The following is a 14,158-nucleotide window of genomic DNA, read 5'->3' as shown; positions in this document are numbered from 1 at the left end:
CTGATACCACACAGGCATTTTTTCTCTATTTCATATGATGGTAGGTCACAAACAGCTCAGCCCCCACAACCTGCAGCTTGACCAACAGCTGGTTGGTGGCAAGCATAGTCTCTGTATTATATACTAGCCTTTGCTGTGTTTTCCAGTTTTGAGTGAATCCTACTCAACCAAGCTCTTAGGCCCCGCCTCCAAATCTGCCAACTGGATGATGTTACTGACAAAACCATGACAAAGGATTTGAAAAGTCAGCTGTCATGGGTGGTGCTGAGAAGGCAGAGGAAGTTCACTTCCAACATAATTTCCTCAAGGAGGCAAACATGGGGGCTTTATTACTTTTGTATGAAAGGAAGTAAATGTGAAAACATGGAAGATACAAAATCATAACATGAATACTTCAAAGACTTGAATTCACTATTTTTCAAATCAAGGCAATCCCAGTTAGTGATCCTCGTAATCTACTGAAGAAGCATTTATGAAGTGACCGGAAAGACTGACAATTGATTCTCAACTTGTTCTCTTCTAAAGAAACGCCAGATATTTTCCAATTAACCCGTTAACTATTGCCAGTGAGCACAGTACAGTATTGAATCAGGCTGGCCAAGATGAATCACCCTTTATTTCCATCCTATAAAACTGTACATTATAAAAGAGTATATGCTGTATGTTTCTTTCTGGTAGTAAAATTATACATCTAGTGTACTCTGTATGTGGCAAGAAGCTGATCAAAATATCCAAGTGCCAACTGATGGAATGAAGCACCAGTACAAGTCTACTGATACAGTACTGCCAACGGAGCCAACTATTCCACTAACTCCTTGTTCCACCTTCCTGCATCTCACAAATATCATTAAAATTAAGGTTAGTATTTGTGTCCCTGATACACTACAGATCACACTATGTGCTTAATTTACTTGTGCAAGAATAATCAAACATTTTTAAAAGCATTAATTTCCTTATAGATTAATAGATCTGTGATGCGAAAAAGCTTGGGAAAAAACTTAGTTAATTGAAGTCATACGAGTAAATATATGTTGTCGCACAGTACTTAACTCGAATCATAACAGGCTTTTTATTATTGTTATTAATATTATTCTTATGTGTTCAAGGTCATTGCCATTGATCTCATGTTAACTGCTGTACTGAAATCTATTTTATTCTGTCATTATGTGATTATGTGAGTCCAAAGGCATGCTGTTCAGGTTCACCCACAGTGTGTGAGTGACAGAGAGAGTGTGTTCCATTGATTTATGAATGAGTGACCCATTGTCAGTAGTGTATCTAGCAGTGTAAATCACCTTGGTGAATAAGGTTTGTGGGCTGATAACAATACATAGAGCTCATTGGAAGTCGCTTTGGAGAAAAGTGTCTACTAAATATGTAAATGTAAATGCGAATGTAAATGTGATTAATACCCTTAACTCTGAAATGCATCGATGTGTTTTAACAATCCCGACAAAGTAAGTCACATTTGAGAAATAGTTATCAGCTAAAAACAATCAACTAAAAGCAACTGAAATCTAGATGTATAAAAATCTATACATCCTATAACATCCTCTGTTTGTCTTAGTGTTGGCATCTGTCCTCATGAGCCTTTTTTGAAAACAATAATTATTTATACACGTTGTGATCTGACAAATACCATCCTCCCCCTCCCCTAGATATAACCCCCCCACAACCCACCCCGCAGTTTGCGACACTGTACAACATGTTCATCCTCTATGTGTTTATGACATGTACATCTTGGAGGGAACTGTAAGTGAGGCGATTGTGTATCCTGGGAAAGGCTTTCATTCATTCATTCATTCATTCATTCATCCGCTAGCTTCTGCTCCGATGATGGGCACCATTATTAGTATTCCTGTCTGATGAGAGAGCCCCACTGCTGCCACGTCAGGCTGCCATCCATTGCACGTCTGCTGTGCTTCTCCAAGGTTAGAGACACTCTCAGAAGAAGACCTTGAGAAGAGGACCCGCACCCCCCGCCCCGCACCGCCAATGGCCCCCGTCTTCGGCTCTCCTTCTCCCCTCCGTCCCGCTCTCTACATCCTCTGGTACTACTAGGGACAGCGTCGGCCGAGGGAGCGCTGCGGAACCCCTCTGTGATCGACACGCTGCGATCTACTACCCGCAGTGCTTCGTGGAGACCCGCTCGACGTGAGGAATGGCTGCGCTGCGCTCTCTGTGAACGCGCCTCTCGGAGGAGAGGGACGGCGGTGCGCGAGCGCGACCCTGCTGCAGCCCCGCTCGGGTTTCTGCTCCGGTGAAGGTGACTCGTTGTACACTGGCTGTGCGGGCTGTGCGGGCTGTGCGGGCTCTAACACGGTGTGCGGGGTTGTGCGGGGTTGTGCGGTGGGAGCGATGCGGAGTGCACCCGCGAGCGCTCAGCCGGCACTCCCGCGCGCTCGACGCTGCGTGCCCACGGACCTGTTCCTGCACTAGGGTACCCTTCACACACCCTGTACCCTGTCGTGTCCGACACTAACTGCAACACGCGGGGAACGCTTTTTTTTTCTTTTTTTTTTTTTTCAAAAAAAAAAAAAACACTGAAGAAATAAGGACAAATCATCGCAGGTGTTCGTCGGTGGCTGTTTATGCATGAGTTCTGCACCGAATGGGCGCAAAAACCGCCCCAGATCCGCCGGGAACATCTTCCAGATCGGCAGGGCCCCGCAGCGGGACTCGGAGCGCAGGGAGAGCACGGAGAGCGCGCGCAAAGCCCAGCGGCTCGTGGAGCACTGCAGGATGGTGGGTACAGCGCGACCCCCTCGTGGGGCCGTTCTGCTGCGCCGCGTCACGTGCGGCTCGCTCTGTCTGTAATTATGAACCGCAGCGAACGGCACTCTTTGTTCCGTTTGGTGAATTTCACATAAATGTGACCGTTTGTTTGCAGCAGGGCTCGGAGTGTGCGTGTCGTGTGTGTGGCGTGGGCTCTGCTGCATGGCATGCGGTGCGGTGGCCTGGCTTGCGAGAAAGAAACGCGGGCTCGTGCCACAGTCAGTCGCATAGAGGACACGGGTTACGCCGCGTGTGTCCGCTGCCTGGCGCAGGGATGAGCGACTCTGCTCATTCGGACCCAAGTGTCCACGTCCATTTCCCTTCTTCTTGTGTCCGTGAGCCTTGATGATTTTTTTTTTTTTTTTTTTTTTTTTAAAAAGATAACAGTAAAATCACTGCTGAAATCCTGCGTCGGTATTAGCGAACAAAAACGGAACCAGTCACAGTGTGCAGCGAAAGCTTAACAGGTTTCAAAAATTAAAGTTTTAAATAGCAATCGGCTGCCATTCCATTATCTGCACTGTAAATGCAAACGTACGTGTAGCTGTTAAAATGACTGCTGGTTTTTTCGTGTTCCTTTCCGCCCATCTATGCCTTGATGGACCCTTTCAATCTATGTACACAGGCGAGGCACTAAATATTGACTTTATCCGCCGAGTTTAAACATGTGCTCCTTCGTGTGTTGTATTCTGCACCCGTGCGTTCGGCGTGTAGCCCGAGCCAGCGTGTTCATGCCTTTATTTCACATGATCGTACCGATTGAATTAAAAGTCAAGTGTCTTTGAAAAAGAGATCACTCATTTATTTAAGAAATCCCAGAGTGTGCCGCGCGTTTTTGTCATTGAGAAGTGCGTGTGAAATAGCTCAGTGAAAAAAAGCAGTGTCCGTCTTCTGCAGATCGTGCACGAGTTTAACACGCTCGTGGCCCTGTATCGCGAGCTGGTCATTTCCATCGGGGAGATTTCGGCGGACTGTCCGTCCCTCCGCGCGGAGATGCACAGCACGCGGACCAAAGGGTGCGAGATGGCGCGAGCCGCACACCAGAACCTGTCGGCAATCCCAGGGTAAGGTTGTGTGTCTGTCACTGTGTGTGTGTGTGTGTGTGTGTGTGTGTGTGTGCGCGCGCGCGTTGCTTGCTCATTAAGTGTATGCAGATTAAACACATAGGCATAATAAGGCAAACAGCAGACCCAAAACGCAGCAGTGCTCACACTGCAGGTGATAACCAGGGAAATGCCCTTGAAAAAAGCAATAGGCCATTATAGGGTTTCTTTTTTTTTTTTTTTCAATAGTTGTTTTGTGTTTTACAACACAACACAAAAAAATCTGTGATGGAAAAAAGTACAAGTTAGGTGATCTCTTACTCAGTACAGATTTTTATATTTAAACACTGATGAATATTGCATGTGTCTTTGGTGTGTAAAAAATACACCAATCAGTGGGAGTCTGTCTTGTTACATAAAAAGTGTGAGCTGAATTCCTCGGAGCTGTCCTTGGTGCTGATACATGGTGGACTTCAGGACTGCAAGTGAAACAGAACAGACAAGGACCACTTCCTTGTCCACGTTATTGTCCTGCAGTCCATCTTTCTGATCATCACCTTCATTCCCTCTCAGCTGTATGCTTTTATTGAATATATGATGTTATCGGTGGGAAACACTAGTCATGTTGACCTAACTTGAGATAATAAATACCGGTTTTCCCTTAGATCATTAAAGTTTTCTTTCTTTAATGTATTCCCCTTAAAGTGTTTCTTTAAAAAAACACATGCAATGAATAGACAAAAGTTCTTTAATGAATTACACATGACTTACAAAAAGTAGTGAGACAGGCACAAAGTAAGAGGAAAAGCAAGAATAAAACATTTTTGGAAGTCAGCTGGATGGCTTCCTCTACTCCCAGTGTAATATCAGTCTGAAAGTATTCACTTTTACTGCTCTCACTGTCTCCCGGTCTGACCGAGAGTGAGCGGTGTTGGTATTGGCTTGCATTAATAACTTACAGTGAATCTAGTATGTTGTAATGTCCATAAATTAGGTAATGGGTGGACAGTTATAAAACCGGAACTGGATTAATTCATTAACGCACATAAAAGTTAAAATAAAAAAAGGTAAAACCAGTGAGCCTCCATTGTAATATGACTCAAACATCTGTTTTCAATGGATGTGGGCTGTGTCCTTCATGTGTGCATTTGTCACTGTAGCGTTTTGCGTTTGTTAGCATCCAGAGCTCCTGGAAAATGGGCTGTGAAATCAAGGGCATTAACGCATTGACTTCCTCTGAGAAGGTCGTTTACCGCATCAAACTCACCCCTCCCATGTTCTCCTTTGGTTAACCCGAAATCACTATTTTTGTCTGTTTGATATTTTTTCCACCCTCTATTTGACCAGGTGGTCCCACAAAGATTAAAAGCCTCTTCTTCAAAGGGTGCATGATAAAGTATCCATACTCCGTACTGTATGAAATATTGTGTAAGGCACCTATAATGAAGTGTTGAATAAACCCCGAGAGATTGTTCTAGAATGTGACATTTATCACTTATCAAACAACGACTTGCTTTTCGCACTCAACAGCTAAAATTAATTTCAGCTGCCTGTTTCAATGTGCCACCTGCAGTCTCTTCGCCACTTGTGAGACGCCCAGAGAGCTGACTCGAGCACACTAACTGAAAGCAGAAGAACTAATCGGCGTCAAAGGCAGAAGAGGGATGTGCGGTGTTTCTGAACTATTGCATTTTCCCGGACCGCGTGTATCCAGCGCATCTGTAGGTGCGGCACGAGGTCGTCTCGTTGCTTTTTGACGCTACTACCATACTGGGATTTATTTTTTAGAAATGTATGCAACCTGTGCTCATGAAAGCATATTTACACCCATGCTCCTGCAGGTCGGAGAAATTTTCTACAACTAGCGTGCATTTTTGTGTCTGTTTATGTGTCTAAATTGTCTATTTTAATTTGTTATTATTCGTTATAATTAATTATTTCCGCAACAGCCTTTGAATGTGCATTGGGGAGGGGCATTAACCTCCTTAGTTCGTCTGCTGAGGATACTCGGCTGAAATATTTCAGGAAAATCCAGGCAGCTGAAGTGGAGAATTTCAGATGCTACATTATAAGTGGCAGGCATCCATGTGGGTGGCAGTCGCGGCTCCGTGGGGAGCGGCCTATCCGCCCTTCTTTCTGGGCGGCTGCTGGGTGGCACTCCTCCAAAGGAGCGGCGGCAGGTTCGGGGAGCGGATGGATCCTGCCGCTCGGTTGCCGTTCGCTCTCCTCTCTGTGCTCCATTTTCTCATGGTCTCCCTCGAGCCCGTTCTCCTTCTCCATGTTTTCTCTCTCCTCGCACGGAGCGCTTGCTGACTCACCTCGTGTATTAGCACCCTCGCCAAACTACCCCGGCCCCCCTTTTACTCAGTCCGTTTCAAACTGCTGTTCCTGCTCATCCTTGCAGCTCACCAGCGCCTGTGAAATATGCTGCCTATCACACACGGGTTTATGTTGCCTGAATATTTGCATATGAGAGACATGATTTACTTTGTAATATGCTGCGTCTTCTCTAATCCTCCCGTACTATAAAACCTAGCGTTTTACCACAGATGCAGAATCCAAAACCGAAATTGTGACAAATATATACTTTTTTACAAGTTAGACATATGGCAGATTTATTTTGTGCTGATAGAATCGGTCTAATGGGCATGTTGTCAAGTTGAAACCCAACATTGTACTGCTCATAAGTCCAGAAACGGTGTAGTGTCTGTGTTGCGTTTTCATGTTTAAATTATAAAAACACTCTGTAAGGAGGAGGATGTCAAATGTGATGTGTGACTCTCTGTCTCCCTGCTCTGTGATGCTGGATGGTGGTTTAGGAGGAGTCCAGTAGGGGTACCCCCATGGGGTGACTGTGAGAGCAGTCATGATGCTTTGTAGATTTTTCAGTCTTTTCTACAGTGCACAGATTACCTTCCCTGGTGTTCTTTTAAGTTCTGGGGTTATAGACCCCACACACACACACACACACACACACACACACACACACACACACACACACACACACACACACACTGTCTGAAACTGCTTGTCCCAAGTGGGGTCGCAGCGAACCGGAGCCAGAGCTTAACCCGGCAACACAGGGCATAAGGCTGGAGGGGGAGGGGACACACCCAGGACGGGATGCCAGTCCATCACAAAGCACCCCAAGCGGGACTCGAACCCCAGACCCACCGGAGAGCAGGACCCGGCCGAGCCCGCTGCGCCGCCGCCCCCCCCAGGGTTATAACCATATTACAAATTATAGGTGAGCAGAATCCCCGGCAATGCAGCTGATTCCATGTTGTTCTGTTACGGCTGTTTTAGTATCGCAGCTGTCTATTATATTAATAGCTGTTTTCCGCACCTGTTTGGAGTGACTAATGCAGTGAGATTTCTTCCCCATCAGTGGTGCACCGACACCAGCTTCTTCCTCCGATGTTTACTGTATCTTCCCAAGCCGGTCTCTGAACTTCTGAGACATCTGTTCCAACCGTACAAATATTACGCAAGCTCGGAGTCCAATTTAAAGAGCAAACATTCAAAAGCCAAACTCTCGAGTTCAATAAAAATAAGTATTTCAGGATAATTTTATCGCGCGATTAAGGATTGATAAAAATAAAAGCCACCGAGCAGGAGAAGATGTTCTCTTCACTCTTAAATTGAGATGGTCGCAAGGGTGTGTGTCTGTTTTAAACGTGATATCTGTCTAGACTGGATGTATTCACTCAGGGCAACGTATGTCCTTTTCAAGATGCTCTAGTTTTTGTTTCTCTTTTTCGGAGGGTGGTGGCAGGCGGGCAGAGAGGAAAGAGCTGTGCAGCGCTGCAGCGTATGTGAAAGAGCAGACTGCCCTCTATCCGTGCAGCATGTCAAAGGAACTCAGTGACCTGCTCAAGGCAAACAACAGTAGCACTTTGTAAGTCTCTAGCTGATGCGAGAGCTCGTGGTTAACGCTCTGTTGGGACTGCAGAATATCATATGGCTCCAGTCCCAAACGCAGACAGGCCTTCCAAAAAATGTGGCCTTTGCATTGCTGGCCTTTGCACCCCTTTATTATGGCTGTATGACAACACTGCCCAGAGTCGTTTTTTTTTTGGTTCGAGTTTCTGTCTAGAGGTGCAGAGGTCACAGATTTTAGTCTCGATGTGCCGGCTGAATTGTCAACGCTACCGTTTCTCGTGGAACAGCGTTGTTATAAATAAACAATAGCTGTGTGATTAACAGCCCTTCTCTCATGGGGAGCCTCTGCATAACAAGCTTTCTCATGTCCAACAAATGGGAATAATCACAGGAGTACAAACTCCGTCCTGTAGTTCTGCTGTCTGTCAAATGATCAGCCTAGTATTTGTTTCTCTCTGGAATTTAAACTGGCATCCATGTGAACGTGCAGTGATTTACCTCCAGTGAAGTTTGACGTGTTAGAATGCAGAATTTTTGCTCACGGGTTGCTGAGCGTGGCCATCCGCACGGCTGTCGCTCCGTCAGCTGAGGTCGCACTGCCCTGTCATGCGTGTCATGTGGTGAGACTCACGAGCTGCTTTTGTTCGAACCTACAAGTACTATTGTGTGTGGTCAATCTGCGGTCATGTGGCTTACCTGTTAACAAAGTGTCTCACCTGTCCTGTATTCAGCGAAACATTGAGACCTTTTTCGGCCCACAAAAAGCTGCCACGCTTTCAAAGCCGGCGAAGACGGCGTATCCTGCATTTCCACAGAACATTGCGGTCTAAACCCTTCCGCTCTCCGAGGAGACTGCTGGTGTGCCCTCATTTATCACCTTGTGTGGAGGCAGATTTCCAGGACTCGGGTGTCTGATCCAGTGTTTTCCCTCCTGCCTCTCTGGGAATCCTGCCAAAGGCACTGTGGAACTTCGCAAATTTGTCTCGTTAAAGGAAACGTGCACGTTCGGAATCCAATTTTAGATGGAACAACCTTTGCGATTCTTTTAACCTGGTCGGAATCACTTTTAATGCTGCCTAGTGTGACATGGAAGTGATTAGATTGAAGTAATACTTCTATGCAGAGCAATATACTGCATGAAGAAACACCGATTTAAAAATGTGGCATTGAATATCTATTAAAACGTGCATTTAGTTGAATAGATTTTTTTAATATTCACACATAAGAATGCTGAATTGGTGGGAGCGAACACTGGATTAGTTAACCAGTAATACAGTGATGGCAACACATTGGAATCTTCTAGCATTGTTTCAGTTTCCCTCTTTAAGGGCTCATTTCTAGGCATAGTGATACTGTGGGGAAGGTCAGTTGGCCTTTTGGTCAGTCCAGATCGTTTGAGAGCAGCAGCAAAATTCGGTTTGTTTAGAGGCGTGCAAATCCACAGGCGACATCTGTATTTGTGATGATTAGGTTCTAGGTTTCCGGGTTCTTAACGAAGACCGCAGTGCATTCCTTGAAGGATCTCTTGTCATATCCAAAGTGGCTCTTTAAACAAAGTCGCTGCACCTCACCTTTGGTCCTCTTTTATATAACAAGATACTTCGCACCACAAGTTCAAGGGAAGCACGATGAAAATTTCCAGCGCCGCTCCTGGGGTTTGACCCCGCAGCCTTGCGGTGAGACCTCGAGCCGAAGGAGCCTGGCTCCAACGCGGGCCGAGAACGGCGGTGCGAATCGAGCGTTACGAGCCGGGGGTGGCAGGCGGTTCCGCGCGCCCTCCATCTTAAAGGAACGTGTGCACAGACATTAATCGCACGGAAAAGCTCGCTCTCGCACGTCCTTCGGAGCCGTCTGGACTGCTCCTCTGAGCGTGGCAGCGCTTCACATTTCATCACCAGCTGTGTCTTTAAAAGCTTTTTGGCCGCAGAGCGTCTCCATGTGCGATTCGGTCAGGTGACGGGCCAGGCGTGAAGTCTTTTTATGCAACGCTCTGTATGTTGGATGGGGAGCTGGTGGAAGATGCACATTTATAAATACTGAATGTACTAGTGATTATAATTGCATTTATTATTATATTACTAAAGACAACATACTGTACTTATTATATTTTTGAAAATCCTCACAAAAGTGGAGGATAATAAGGAAAACACAGTAAGGATAAAACTATTTTTATTAGGAAAATTACATAATTAAACACAATCACATTTTAAAGCAAAAATTATTTTAAGCTTAATTAATAGTTATGGGGGATGCGGTGGCGCAGTGGGTTGGACCGGGTCCTGCTCTCCGGTGGGTCTGGGGTTCGAGTCCCGCTTGGGGTGCCTTGTGACGGACTGGCATCCCGTCCTGGGTGTGTTCCCTCCCCCTCCGGCCTTGCGCCCTGTGTTACCGGGTAGGCTCCGGTTCCCCGCGACCCGTATGGGACAAGCAGTTCAGAAAATGTGTGTGTGTGTAATTGATAGTTAAAATCACTAGTTGTTAGTTCACGGACAAAATACAAATATTACAGTCGAATCTGCAGAGGAATGATGCTGAAAGATGTTGACATCTGCAGGCATGAGAGAAGATGTGGAGTTTCTCCAGTCCTGTTTCCTGGACCACCTGAGCAGGCTGCCTCATGTTCTGCCTAAATGACTAAATTATTTGGCTTAACTGAAGTGTCGATTGCTTTCTGCTGTACCGTTTTAATTGCGCAAGATCGATTGTTCAGAGGCGTATGTTTCAAAAGTTGTAAAAATGTTTCTTAAATCCTTTTGCATTTGCCCATCTTAAAATGCACAGTGTTGTGACTAATTAATGATAAGTGAAATATTTATTTCACTAAATATAACAACAGAGATCCCAGCTCTTTAGAACAGTAATCCCGTGCTGTTTGGTTTGGAAATGAGGAGAGTGTGCTCCCAGGACCAGGTTCGAGAATTGCCATCCTCCGGGGAAATGACAAGCCCAAGCTGGAGCCTTGCCCATCCGCTGATGAAGTGTTCCCACCACACAGGCTCAGTGGTCTCGAAATGAATGCCTTTGCAAATGCCCCCCCCCCACCCCCACCCCCACCCCATGTTTCCGCAGGCCCGAGGATGGAGAGATCCACCCGGAGATCTGCAGGCTCTTCATCCAGCTGCAGTGCTGCCTGGAGATGTACATCACAGAGATGCTCAAATCCGTGTGCCTGCTGGGCTCCATGCAGATCCACAGGAAAGGTACGGTACCACACTCGCCAGCATGACCGGGCAGAGAGCCCCAGTAGTCTTTAGCTATAATTCCGTCAGTTTCGCATGATTACAGTTACTGTAAGTCATTCTTATTACTGCACTGAATCGATTGTGTCTGAACTTTATTATGTGCTAGTTTTATTATTATTATTATTATTATTATTTAGTTTAGTTCTGGGTACTCTCACTTCAGCAATTTACAGTAAGTACTTTTCTCAAAGGGTCCTGCAGCCGTCATGGGAGTGGGATTCGAAACAGCAGCCTTCAGTTTATGGGGATATTTCCTTTTCTGTTATGCTACATGTTGCAAGCTCACATTTGAATGCCTACATATTATGAACCTGTGCCTTCATCATGATTGGAATCACTGTTGGAGCGTGTGACTCTTTCAGGCAGAGAGATCCATGCGGCTCCCAAAGTCGACTCCAAGGCGGACGAGAGCTCAGACATCCCCATCCTGGAGGACACGTCATCCTCCCCAGTGGACTGTCCTCAGTACAGCTGGCTGGTGTCCACTGATGTTGAGAATACAGAGAGGTGTGTGTGTGTGTGTGTGTGTGTGTGTGTTTGTGTGTGTATGCTGTCTTGCACTATGTGTGTCTGTGTTTGTTTTGCTAATCTTGTTGGGACTTTTTTTGAGGAGAAGTGTCAATACCTTGTTTTAAAAGACTATATGTATGTTCACTCAACACAGTCATCACCTCCCTTCAGTTTCTCTAAATGTATAGCCATCACAACCATATTTACTGCATAGTTACTGCTTTTTGGATGTATTCATTGATACTGTACAGAAGGGCCACATGGGCTTTCAGTCAGAGCAAATCCTTGGAGGGCAATACATTTACATTTACTTATTTAGCAGATGCTTTTCTCCAAAGCAGCACAGCGGTACGGCAGATTTGGCTGGGGCTCACTGTGTGACAGGTCTGAGGTTCAAGTGGCCTGCCCCCTGTGCATTCCCTCCCCCTTTGGCTTTGTGCCCTGCATTAGGCTCCAGTTCACCATGACCCTGCTCAGGGCAGGCAGTTGTAGACATTGTGTGCATGTATGACTTCCAAGGAACTCTGTGTAATGTTATCAGCCCACACACCTTATTCACCACAGTGACTTACACTGCTAGATACACTACTTACACTGGGTCACTCATCCATACATCAGTGGAACACACTCTCTCTGTCACTCGCACACTGTAGGTGAACCTGAACAGTATGTCTTCAGACTGTGGGAGGAAACCAGAGCACTCCACCAGAGAAACCCACACAGACACAGAGAGAACATGCAAACTCCACACAGACTGAGCAGGGATTGAACCCACATCCTCTCGCACCTCCCTGGTACTGCAAGACAGCAGCGCTACTCGCTGTGGCACCGTGCCGCCCATAGCAACAGTAACATTAAATTTGTCTGGAGTTATATCAAACACCAGGTAACATCTGCATTTATGAACTGCTGATACTCAGTTCCCAGGCACCTATGAAGACCACATTGCACTTGTAAAAGTACCCGGTGTGATTTCTAAAGTGACTTTTTTGTTGTTAAAGTTTTCCACACTGGGGGCGGGGGGTGTGGTGGCGCAGCGGGTTTGGCCAGGGTCCCACTTTCTGGTGGGCCTGGGGTTCGAGTCCCGCTTGGGGTCCCTTGCGATGGACTCTGGCATCCCGTCCTGGGTGTGTCCACTCCCCCTCCAGCCTTGTGCCCTGTGTTGTTGGGTTAAACTCCAGTTTGCCTCGACCCTGCTTGGGACAGACAGCTTCAGTGTGTGTGTGTGTGTGTGTGTGTGTGTGTGTGTGTGTGTGTGTGTGTTTTCTAATGTTCACAACAAGCACACATCAGTGGCACCATCTTCGGCATTTGGCAGTCTGATCACCACCCTCGTATCTAGCCACACCCATTCACGCTCCTCGAAGCGGCATCGGGCGGGGCCCCTGTGGGCGCCCCAGGGTAGCTCAGGAGCGCACTCACCCACCCACCCACCTACCCACCTCAGGCAATGCATCGCCCATTCACGTAACAGACGTGAGACACGCGTGTTAGTTAGTGTCACAGCTGTTGCGCTCTGATGCCTGTGCAGGGACATGCGGGAGATGAAGAACCTCCTCAGCAAACTCAGGGAAGCCATGCCTTTGCCGCTGAAGAACCAAGGTGAGTCCATCCCGCTCGCAACGGGACGCGTTTCGCTACTGACCTCTGCGTCTGACCTTTAAAAGAAAACCGCAGCTTAGCGTAACGATCGAAATTGCCAAGCTGAGCCGTAATGAACCTTACGCGTGAATCTGCACTTTCGGACTTTCACGTTTACCGTTTCGTTTAAGCTTTTGCCAGACGTTTTCCGCCAAAGTGACGTACAGCTCGAAACGAACGGAAAATACATTTCACAGACGGAAAGCTTCCACGCAAGCTCGTAATCGCTGAACCGCGTTGTGTCTGATACCGTACTTTCGCGGCACATATACACACAAGTAGGAGCTGACAGCGGTTTTCGTCTAATTGCTTAGCGGACGCAGCTGAGATCAGTTCCCTGGGTCTAGGGTACAACAGCAGGGTCAGCGCTATGACTTCAGCTCACAAGTCTGTGTAGAGCATTGCGCCGGCCTGATGTTCGATGGTGCGCAGGGACGTGAAAATGCCGACACGTGTCTGTCCCCATGTCGCTCAGATGACAGCAGTCTGCTCAATCTCACTCCGTACCCCCTGGTCCGACAGAGGAAGAAGCGCTTCTTTGGGCTCTGCTGCCTGGTGTCCAGCTAAGGAGTCCGCTGTAGGGAAGCGGATTCGAGGACGTTGTGTGAACATTACCCACATGACCCCTTTGTCCACTTGTGTCTCCCCTTCAAACTGCCATGTCCAAACCAGTCCTCTCATTGGTTGAAGAAGGCTGCCCCATTTTCTAATTTTACTTTGTGATAAAAAAAGTACAACCTTTTTTTTTAAGTAACGGAATCAATAGTCACAAAAATATATATTTTACTCTAATTTTGATTAAGATGCTTTTTAATAATTATTTCCATATTTGTAAATGGAATTAAACTACTGCTCATCAATGGAAGACAACAATCAGATTACAAAAAAATTATATATATAAATATATATATATATATATATATTTTTTAATTTCTTCCATAGTAGCCGTTGAAGGTGACGTTGTTTTACAGTCTCTCTTATTTGTGCCAGCTGTAATTTATTTGAGTGCCTCTGTTGAAAGAGATATCTTCTACAAAGCCCCACCGACCTGCTAGTCATAGCCGT

General features: G+C 46.4%; 1 protein-coding gene across 1 annotated transcript; it reads left to right on the top strand.

The window, feature by feature from the left end:
- The first annotated feature begins 1,751 nt into the window (after positions 1–1,751).
- Positions 1,752–13,858, top strand: rgs7bpa (regulator of G protein signaling 7 binding protein a). Its single transcript, XM_029259574.1, has 6 exons — positions 1,752–2,745; positions 3,673–3,839; positions 10,770–10,900; positions 11,305–11,449; positions 12,984–13,054; positions 13,569–13,858. Exons 1-6 carry the CDS (start codon positions 2,596–2,598, stop codon positions 13,658–13,660), a joined length of 756 nt encoding a protein of 251 aa, XP_029115407.1. The 5' UTR covers positions 1,752–2,595; the 3' UTR covers positions 13,661–13,858.
- The last annotated feature ends 300 nt before the right edge of the window (positions 13,859–14,158 follow it).

This window comes from Scleropages formosus, chromosome 17, assembly GCF_900964775.1.
Source record: "Scleropages formosus chromosome 17, fSclFor1.1, whole genome shotgun sequence".
In the NCBI taxonomy this organism is placed as follows: Eukaryota; Metazoa; Chordata; class Actinopteri; order Osteoglossiformes; family Osteoglossidae; genus Scleropages; species Scleropages formosus.
This window is presented reverse-complemented; position numbering and strand designations above follow the sequence as displayed.